Genomic DNA, 10,827 nt, shown 5'->3' on the forward strand with positions numbered 1-10,827 from the left:
TGATATCTGAAGACAGATTTGTAAACACTAGAGAGGTTTTATATGATAATAAGTAATTGTGACAAGATGTACAACCTTACTAATGCTGTTCTAACAATGTACTGTCAGATACATCCAAAAAATTCATTTAATTATATTATTTATTAGTTACACATTGAAATTGTCTCCATAATAATGAACTAAAAAGAATAGTTTAATTATGTTCAACAGTTCAGTGGATGATGAAAGTCAGATGATCAAACCAGAAGATGTAGGGTTATTACAACTTTTTACAATAAGTATGTAAATATATACACATGGGTATTCCACTTATATACTGATTCACCGCGATATTTCTAAACCGTAAGGCTTAGTAACTTGAATTTTTGAATATTTTTTCAGGAGTAAAGGGCAGCTATGATGAATTTTTTCAAAATTCCACTCGCAGGGGGAGTTCAGCAGCAGGGAAGTAGGTATGGAACAGCTGGTAATCTATATAAATGTATACAGACGAATATTAGTCATTAATATATTGAAGCTGTCTCCATATATTCTTCGTAAAATTATTTAGTGAAAAAATGCATTCGACTATCCGATATCTGTTTAATTAACCATGCAATAGTAATGCAACTTGTTACAGTATATTAAACGCAAATGTTTTGCACAATTAAATCTAATCATTATCGAATACATTGCGTAGAGGCTTCTTAATGCCGATACCTTGATAAAGTTTACAACAGTTGTTATCAAAGCGAGATAAACAATCTTTTGCTCCGTATTTACACATTATCTACAGGTTAGTAAAGAATATAATATTTTTATTATTATAGCATTATTATAGAGTTTTATTCGAAATTCATTTTAGAACAATAATCTTTACTACTACTACTACGAATCGGCGAGTGTAGCGTAATATGTCAATCGTCAAGAAGGCCTATATTATGTAGTTAAAGTCGTTAGAAAATGCTGAACGCAGGCCTCATTCTACCAGCCGCTGAAATCTTTAAGCGCCGCAGTGGACGTCTTGCGACTTAAGTGATAATGATAACTATGAGATTTTATATGACAACTGTAATTTTAAATGTTAGTGCAAATTATGTATCTATTTACCTAAATATAAGTACTGACTTATTTCGAAAATTTCAAATTGCGAATAGTTGAGTAAGACAGGTGATGACAATCCACACCTGCGTGAGCGCAGTTAGAATTATCAATAAATAATGATAGTTATTAAATTTTATTACTACTAATACACACAAAATTATCTGAGTTAAAGGAAAATTCTCGTTAGTGTTGGAGTTGGAACTACTGAAGATTGTGAACTCTTTTTGGAAAATTTGAGGGACACCATATCACGCGTAGGAGAAAGGCGAATGGATACTCCGAGCTCTATCAGTATCGATACTTTAATTGTAAAACCAGTCCACGTAATACGCAAATTCACCACCAGCACCACATCTGGAACGCATCGATGCGTAATCGGTCCGCTTTTCTTATGGTCTAAGTCACAGCTCCATAAAAGATTGAGGGGAAGACCCACGAAATGGGGGAAATTTTTCTCCAGCAATGGACGTTCAATGGCTCAAATAGTGGTAATGATAAGTTTAATATACGGTTTATAGATCTAAAGGTATCACACCAGAATTAAGAAATCCTCTACCATCTTTTTATAGCACCTAGTATAAATATAAAAGTAAATGATTTTAATAAGACATTGATAGAGAATTCAAACTGATATTATACAAAAAATTCGATCGCTCAATCGACGAAACGAAAGCTGGTGGTAGTAAAGGATCAAAAGACGATTAAAGAAACAAAGAAAGTCCTTAATATCGATCTTAGAGTGGCAATACTGTAGAAAAGGACCAGCCACTAAAACAAAAAACAAGATAAGAAGCCTAGTGCAAGCACTAAAGTAAGGTCCAGAAGACCAGAAAAGGCCACACACGATTAAGGATAACATCATGAAGGTGACGACCAGCAACTGTATAATCACTGCCTATAACAGGCAAAAGGAGAGAGATGAAAGAGAGCTTCACTAATTTTTTAACTATAAATGTACTGGCCAAGAAGAAAAGAAAGAGACAATATATCCACTACCTACCAAATTAAAATCATTAACATTTTGACAGACATAAATCTTGCAGTATACCATGCCGTAGTATACTAGATATAGTAGAGATGTCCAATAGAAGCGGCTAGAAGCATCTTGCATCTAGTGTCTTCCGACGAACTTAACAAAGCCTTCTGAAGGTGTTAGGTGTTGTACTATGTGGGCTACCCACTGCCACTTCAACTTGCTAATTCTGGACTCTGTTTGTTACTTTCATTCGTCTACAAATCTTCTTATACCAAAAAAACATTAACGTAAAAACTAAATTAAAAATTAATAAAAGGGCAAAATAATTTCAAGTAGTAATATGACAAAATACATTAATTGTATTTAATGGAATCAGGTGTTACTTCACGGAAGTTCATCCTAAGTAAGAAAAGGACCAATATTTAGCCACTTCCGCACATGCAGTGGTAGTCGTGCAATGAAATGCACCGCCCGCCAGCCCGCTGATAAATGCGCATGCGGCACATTTATCAGCGGGCGACACATTTATCATACGACACAGAGTCACTCAACACTCTGTGTTTGGCACTACTCGGTGTAACATAGCTCCTGAAGATGCCCCGTGGAGGAGTGAAACACGTGTTGAGTGATTTGGTGGTGGCGGTTGTGTGATTCGCATTGTTTGCCGCATGCGCATTTATCAGCGGGCTCGCGGGCGGTGCATTTCATTGCACGACTACCACTGCATGTGCGGAAGTGGCTAAATATTGGTCCTTTTCTTACTTACATTAATTGTTTTATGCATTACATTCAAACGTGTCAATATTATTAAAATCAGCTTTTAAAAATCATTCTTTGTTTAAAAGCATGTGTTTATTTGTGGTACAATTATATACTCTTTGCATAATACATACATTGTGTTTTCTAGTGCAGCATATTGAATTTATTTCTAAGCGGAAAAAGATAATTTTTGTACATGTATAATCACTCAGATCGTATGTAACTGATTATTCAGATTCTTTGATGCACTAGTTTATATAAATTCAAAAAGTGTTTTTATTTCAATGTCAGGAAAATATTTTAGACTGATTTTTTTGCTTTGTGTCTATTGTTGATAAAACACCACAGCGATTCTTGAAAAATGTTTTTAAGAGAGCGTCTTCTTTACCAAGTCGTTATAAATTTTAATCATGTGCTCTGAAGTAAAGGAAAACATTGATTGTAGCTGCGGCAAAGATTTTATAATCTGCTGCTTTGAAAAATTTAAAATACAGTAAAGTTTTCTAGTATTTGAAATCGGATTTCAATCTGTGCTAGAGTGAAATGGACTAAAAAATATTTTAATGTTTGCAATACAAGATTGTGTTTACCGCCTTTAAGAAATTGATAAAATTTATATATATTTTAATATTATATAAATTATTTTGTTTTCTTTAGTGAAATTTTTTTTTGGTAAGTTTTATTTTGAGATCGTAGAATTTCTATCGCCAAGGTGTAAGTTCCCGGGGCTCCGCCATGTAGCAATGATGGAGGAACATCGTTTTAGTAGAAAATTCCAAAAGCTAACTTTAATATCACTTCAGAATGCGTTAGGTTTGGGAGAAGAAATGTTGGAAGAAACTTCAACATAACATGTGACTTCGAAGGGGGAAAATTTACTTTTTGCCATAAACCATACACACGTATATATAAAAGTCTACATTCGAATTCAAGTTATGCGCAAAATAATCATTTATTAGTGTTTGAGTAAAAACATTTCTTGCATTCCATTGTAATTTTTCATAAAGACAATAATGATTTGTAATTTATGGACAGCTTATGCTAAAAATGAGGGAATAGAAAAATATAACCATTGCTATGTGATTCGATAGTTAAGATCCTAATAAAATATAAACACTTATAAAATATAACATTATTTATTTAACATGTTTTTTCGCAAGTGTAAAGTAGGTATTTCTGTAATTTTAAGACAATCATGTCAACTGTTACGCAACTAATCAAGGTTTTTGTGTTTAGTAGTGAAATAATATTTTTGCTTAGTAACTTAATTTTATGCAGACATTAGATGACGCATTTGGAGATTACTCCACTAATAATGTCAAATAAAATTGGTGTCAAAGTGGTGACATTTATTTCTGTGTATTATAAAATAATATCATCACCAAGAAGTTTTATCTTTATAAATATGAAAAAGAATTAATCTTCAAATAAGTATTTAGACACAAAATTTATAGTGTTGACAAATTGTTTTTTTTTTAGTTTTTCGTTAAAGCAACAGCAACTTCTTTTAAAAAAATGGACATGTTGTGTGGTAAATATATTAGTAAATATAACATTACTTCTCATACTAAACACAGAGAGAAATAACAGTCGCCCCTTCGTATACCATAAAGCCTTATATTAAATGTATAATTATGTTATTAATATGTTCTTTGCAGTGATCAAAATATAATACTTGATTAACACATTAAATGAATAAATGAAGTGTCCACTTTGAGATATGCTTTCTTTTTTCCTTTTTGCAAGTTCGTTGATATCTGTTTGATAAATTTTGAAATAAAATCATCTAGCGTTAACATATATATACCTAATCCTTAACACCATTATCTTGCGTTTTTACTGAGATAAAACACTAACGTCTTTTTATCACAATAATTTGGCTAGTATTTTCTAACTCTTGCATGATAGCAGAAATAGACGCGCCGACGGTAAGTACATGACCTTCGTGGTTGACAATGACATCATTATTACTGTTAGATTTTTTTTAGGAATATTTTAACAATTGTTCTTTAACTTTGGTCTTGGATATTGAATATAATTATAACTTTCAATAAAATACACTTTAAACTTTCCCTTTTCTTTTTTCAAACTGTAATAAGTCGTGAGAAAGTTTACACATTGGTTTTTAAATATTAAATAGCCACGTTAAAAACCTATAGTAGGGTCACGATACACATTTGTTTGATTTATTTTGACAAACGATCTCAATTGTCTTAATTATGGATTCCGTGGATTTGTCTGTGCAGAGAGCATTCACTTAGCTGCGTTTTAAGAAAGTTGTTACGTTAATGTTTTATCATGCTTGCAACCGGTCCTATTACAAATATATTCTGGTCGCCTCTTTCTATATGATGACTGGAATGATGATGATTACCGGATTGAATTTTATTTGTGTGTTCGTGTAATGATGACATGGTAAGTGTTTGTTCTGCTAATTAGACCAAGCCTTATGATGTCTCTGAGAAGACGGTAATTTGATCGTCATATCAGCTCATAGACTCCCACTGCAATGTATAGATCTCCCCCAGAGATATCTATGGGGGTACATATCATAGTAACTACGCATAGCAGGCGCTTGACGATCGCAGTATGGTATTTTGGCATGCAGAGGATGCTGTTGCCTATCCTCTAATAGATCTTTGATTTTGAGCACTTGTAATCCCACATAATTAATGCACATAGTGTGATTTACATAAGATTGTATTCTGGGAATAGAACTCGCGACTTTCGTTCGCAAATCTCAGTTCTCTACCGCAAGGCTACCACCGCTCTACGGTTTTTTATCATAATGTAAATTATGGTGAAGTAATAAACTACATTTATTATGCAGTTTTGCCTTTTAGGTTTTAAAATTCATAGTTATTTTCTCATAAAACGTTTCTTGATTAAAAGGATTTGAGCATGTTTGAAATCAATCTCCTTTAACTGTAGCTGGCGGGGTTTGTCAGACTCTCGCTGTTTCACGGGGTTCCTTTTGAAGTGTGCGGAGTTTAAACAATTTAACTCCCCCGTCCCCTTTCCTAGTATGGAGCGTCTAGACGCGACGGGTTTCCGTTCCACCGATATAGTTATTCTTCGCCTTCGAAGCGTATTACTTCGTCGTTTTTAATGCGTTTAGCGAAGCACTGGAATAATTTTCCTGCGTAAGTTCTTGTGATAAAATTCAAATTTAAAATTCTTTATTTTACATACAATTTTATTCATCACTTTTTCTAATGATGTCATGCTTAGTCGTCTATTAGTTCGGATAATAAATGCCACTGACTTAGGTATAATAGCCGAAAGAAACTCAACGAAACTTGTATTATTTAAATAATATATATACACAAAATTCAATAGGCAAAGCAGAGTGCAATAAGCCAAGCAAAATAAAGTGCTCCCTCTTCTATGAAGTTATTTACAGTGTAGTAACTTTGCAAAAAACTTTCTTTGACAATTTGCTGTATTAAAATTTTCTAACCATTTTCTGGGATCATATTGTAAAAGCGTATACACTGTCCATAGAATGATTATCTAACTCGATGAAGTCCAGTTTTATGTACAAATAAGTATACGTAATACAAATACACACGAAAAGTAATCTTAAAAACAGAACATTGTTAGAGAGTCGTCGAAATAGATAAAGACTCACTTTTTTTAAACACTGTAACATGCCAAAACGTGAGCAAAAAAAAAATCGGAAATGTTAAACGTAAAACAAAGGCAACGGACGCTAATGCCTGTGGAACAAAGATCCCAATAAAACATACAAATACGTAGAGATAGATAAGAATATAATAGAATTTCATATTGCCTTTCAATATACTTGATTATATTAAAGAACATATTTATAAGATTCAATTTATAATGTCTTTGTACAGTCATCTGAGTGGCTTTTTTAATTTTTTACTTGTTTTCCTGATGTGGATATTTAAGTACATTGGTGCAACTATAATTGAACTGTTTTTGATTTCAGAATAGATTTTGGCTAATGCTCATAAAGCTTTCTTATTTAATTTAGACATACATATAACGGCTAACATTAAATAACTTGTTAATATTAATCACTTTTTTGCATTTTTTTTGCATTTGCAGTAACCTATATCTGAATGGCTTTGTAAGATTTTTTGTAACTGCATTTGCTTGTCGAGAGTGAGAATAAATTTACTTAATAAAAAAAGGATGACAAGGTTAACAAGTCGTGGAACGCTTTTGCAAGAATACACATGTAGTACAAAGATTTAGATACTTATCTAAATGTGAGCAAGATTCAAATGACCAAATTGATGTATTGTAAATAACTTAAAATTTCCCAGATACCTTTAAAAGTTAATGAAGAAATCGACGTTTCAGCCCATAGGTGTTTATTGTAAAGCATAGGCTTTTGCCAGAAATATCTAAAGCGGGATATACCTTAATTGCCACGATTAGATAAACCGGATTCCTATTTTTGTGTATATATTTGTAAATGACAATAATTTTCGTAAATCAAAAATAGATGAATATTTTGATACACTTATCATTATAGCGTTGTACAAAGATGACCTAACTATCGTACATTATGCCAAATAGTTACTGACCTGAAAACTAACCAACTTGCCCACGACCCGATTAGAAGCTAACGAAGACCTGTTTTCTTTTAAGTTCTTGCAAATATAATGTAGCTCGCGAACCGGTCCTCACGCTTAGTTAAAATATAATAATATGAAGAGAGAGATTTTTCATTTGTCTTCCTTTGTTCCAGGAATAAAAGACACATTGAAAAATTATTAAATGATATTAGAATTAATGTCTTAAGTGTATTTTTTTTAATTTATTATGCAAATTTTATCATTGTCTCGCCTAATGTTAAGCGATGACGTGGTTTGTGATGATATATGCTTGCCTAGAAGATGTCTATTCACTCTTGATTTTAACTTTTTGACTTAATAGTAGATATATATTTTTCTTTTCAGCTGATAGGCGCTCACTGCAAAGCATTGGTTTTCCCCAAAGATCGCCACGATGACCAATCTTGCGCTGCTCGCATCCCGCAACTTCCCACGATGTTGACCATATCGTCTGTCCACCTAGTGGTGGTCCTGCCCACGCTTTGTCTACCGGGTGGTCGTGGTCGCTACTCAAGAACCTTTCGGCCCCAACGGTCATAAGTTGCATGAGCGATGGTATAAAAAATAATAAATAAATCGTAAATCTATTTTTTTACTGTGCGAATATATGCCACTGTGAAATTTTTCGTGGCTTATTAATATTATTAAATCTCAGGAAATTAAATGACATGTTGTCATAAATTCAAAGTGCAATATAATTATTAATCCTGTATGTAGATGGAAATATTAGCTATTTACTTTAAAATATCACCTACATACTATAAATATATTTGTTTAAATATGTCGCATTCTCATTCAAAAAAATAAATTAATGTACACGCTGATTGGATAAAGGTATACAAGTTTTAAAGGTTTTTGCTGACAAATGTCCTATACATTTATCATTTTAAAATTTTAACACCTATCATGAATCCGCTATATATATTACACAATAAAAATATTGGTTGACACTGGACTCGATTGTTTTGTACACAGGTAGGCAAAACAAATGCAGTAATGTTTATGACATCGCATACATTATAGTTAATTATCCCTATGTTGCGTTTTTAACTGAAATTTGTATTGTTGTTTTTTTATTATTATTAACACAAGTTCCTTCATTCCAAATCTTTAGAGTAGGAGCTATTTCATTGTGTAAAAACAACAAAAGCATAGTAAACATAGCAGAGAATGGGTAAGTGTCCCATAGATAACTTGGGAAGGTCTATGACGAAGATACAGGCGCATCATAGTTTGGGTACCACTAGCAAACATTGCAATATAATTATTAAAATAATGAGTATATGTATTTTATAACAAATTTAAATCAATGCTTGTCATTGCACAAGCACACTGCAATTACAAGATTAAGAATTAATATTATTTGTGTTAGTATTAGAGTCGTGTATAACATTTAATATGTAGATCTTTAAAATGTTTAAATAAAAAGCTAGAGTTTATTTTTATATATAATATATCATTTTATAATATGAGAGCAATTATTACCAATCGATTTAAATTAAGAGCATAAAATTTCAACATAACGAAAGTGTAGTTTTCCCATCTCAATTTTTATATCTCTTCCTAATTTGAAAATTGACATATTTATGGCAAACCGTTTAAAAGAAACTTAATTTACCTCAACCTACTTTCGCTTGGAGGGTCATAAATAAAAACTACTTATTTTATTGACAGTGGTTTTACCTGGCATAAAGGATCGGCGGTATGGCGCTATGGCGTCTGATCTATAACGTTTTATTTTGCGTCTTACCATAAAAAATTAGTTACAATATTTTAATAAATATTACTATGTATTTGCATAATTACGTGATAAATTCGCATTTATTAACTTATGTAAAAAAGTATTACGTGATCAGTATTATAAATAAAAATATGTTTATATACTAAATAAAGTTACGCAAGAAATACTTAAAATATTAAAAATAATATTTATAATTAAAATAAAATGATAGTCCTTTTAAAATTGATCTAGAGAAAGTAGCTATTCACGTCGCCAAAAATTTGATACCCAGAAGTTTATAATTTCTACTTTTTAACCATAACTATTTTGTTATAGGTTAAAAGGCACTGCTATTATATGAAACATTAATATTGAAGTAATGTGTTTAATTTTATTATTGGTTAAAGTAGTTGACTGAACGAGAATATATTTAGTGTCGTAATCAACTCCGCGAAACGCTTAAAACTTTTTTTTGTTTAGCGCGATAATTGCGATTAAACACATATTTGTTGCGTTGCATTATTTTCTCAAACAATCATGTAGTTATATGATACACATATTCACAATTAAACGACACTAATAACTGTTAAGAAAATTATTACACTTGTAATACGACAAGCATTGTCTTTGCTGCGGAAGAAATTGCAATTAGAGACGCGTGGTTTTATGCGACGTTATTCCTTACTGATAAAAATACTTTTAAAACAAACTAAATTGACACGTATAAAATGTAAATATAACACGGTTTAATTGTAGTTAACACTGATAATAAAACTGCACTCACCATTATTGTAATTTGAAACACGCGGTTTGGCCACGAGGTATTTTTTGAATTAAGAATGAGACGTGCGCTACCAGTGGCGGTTGGCACGCGACTGCAGGCTCCAGGGTTGCGATCACAGTTGAAATCGTCTGCGCTCGCGCATCTCCATTGATAACGATAACGATAAGGATTACGTGGTCGCGTACGTTTTATTCAAATTCTTTATTTTTCTCCATGCCTTTGAACAATATATATTGTTCTGTATATAATACTTTTAAATGGCATGACCTCATTATTTAGTATAATAAACCATTACATTTTAATAGCCTTTTTTAAATCGCTGTAAGTCATTAGGAATTACTCGCCAGTGCTTATACGCTGAGTTAGTGTTTAACTATATTATTGAGAAGGACGGAATATTTAACACAATTTCGATATTGTCTTTTATTCATAATAAATCTATGATATATTTTATACTTGTATATTTATATTTATAATTTATACTTCTGATTTTTTATCAACATACCTATATTATATATGAGATCTTTACCTATTAGAAATAATAAATAATGAATTAAAATACTAACCTAATTTTTATCTACACTAATAAAACAAAACTAATTATTCTTAATATTTTTGAGGCCTTTAGTTGATCATTGAAAACGAATACAACAAAAATCATAACTTTCTTATCTCATACGAAGTTGTGCCTTTTTAAAAAACACATATTGATATTCAACTTTGGAACATACTTGAATAAAACTGAGAAGTATAGATTACTTGTAAGTTCTTATGAGATCTATTAAAGTCTGTGCAAGCAGGTTTATTTATCTGTGATGATTTACGGCAGTCGACTGGTCTCTCCCTCTGAACCACGCTCAATGAGCTGTGATGAGAGGGCTGTACACGGAATTTATTTATGAGATCGAAACAGGAA

The 10,827-nt window shown here is 31.8% G+C and overlaps 1 protein-coding gene across 1 annotated transcript in view; it reads right to left on the reverse strand.

Moving 5' to 3' along the window:
* LOC137918818 (trifunctional nucleotide phosphoesterase protein YfkN-like) overlaps positions 1 to 10,092 on the reverse strand; it is a 59,090-nt gene extending 48,998 nt beyond the window's left edge. The window contains exon 1 of the mRNA XM_068761732.1: positions 9,912 to 10,092. Coding sequence (XP_068617833.1) covers positions 9,912 to 9,914 — 3 coding nt within the window. The 5' untranslated portion in view covers positions 9,915 to 10,092. The remainder of the gene's footprint in view (positions 1 to 9,911) is intronic.
* Between the last annotated feature and the right edge of the window lie 735 nt (positions 10,093 to 10,827).

Source organism: Battus philenor, unplaced genomic scaffold (genome assembly GCF_028537555.1).
Source record: "Battus philenor isolate CCGP_79_NKW_IND1 unplaced genomic scaffold, ilBatPhil1.0.hap1 SCAF_15, whole genome shotgun sequence".
Taxonomy (NCBI): domain Eukaryota; kingdom Metazoa; phylum Arthropoda; class Insecta; order Lepidoptera; family Papilionidae; genus Battus; species Battus philenor.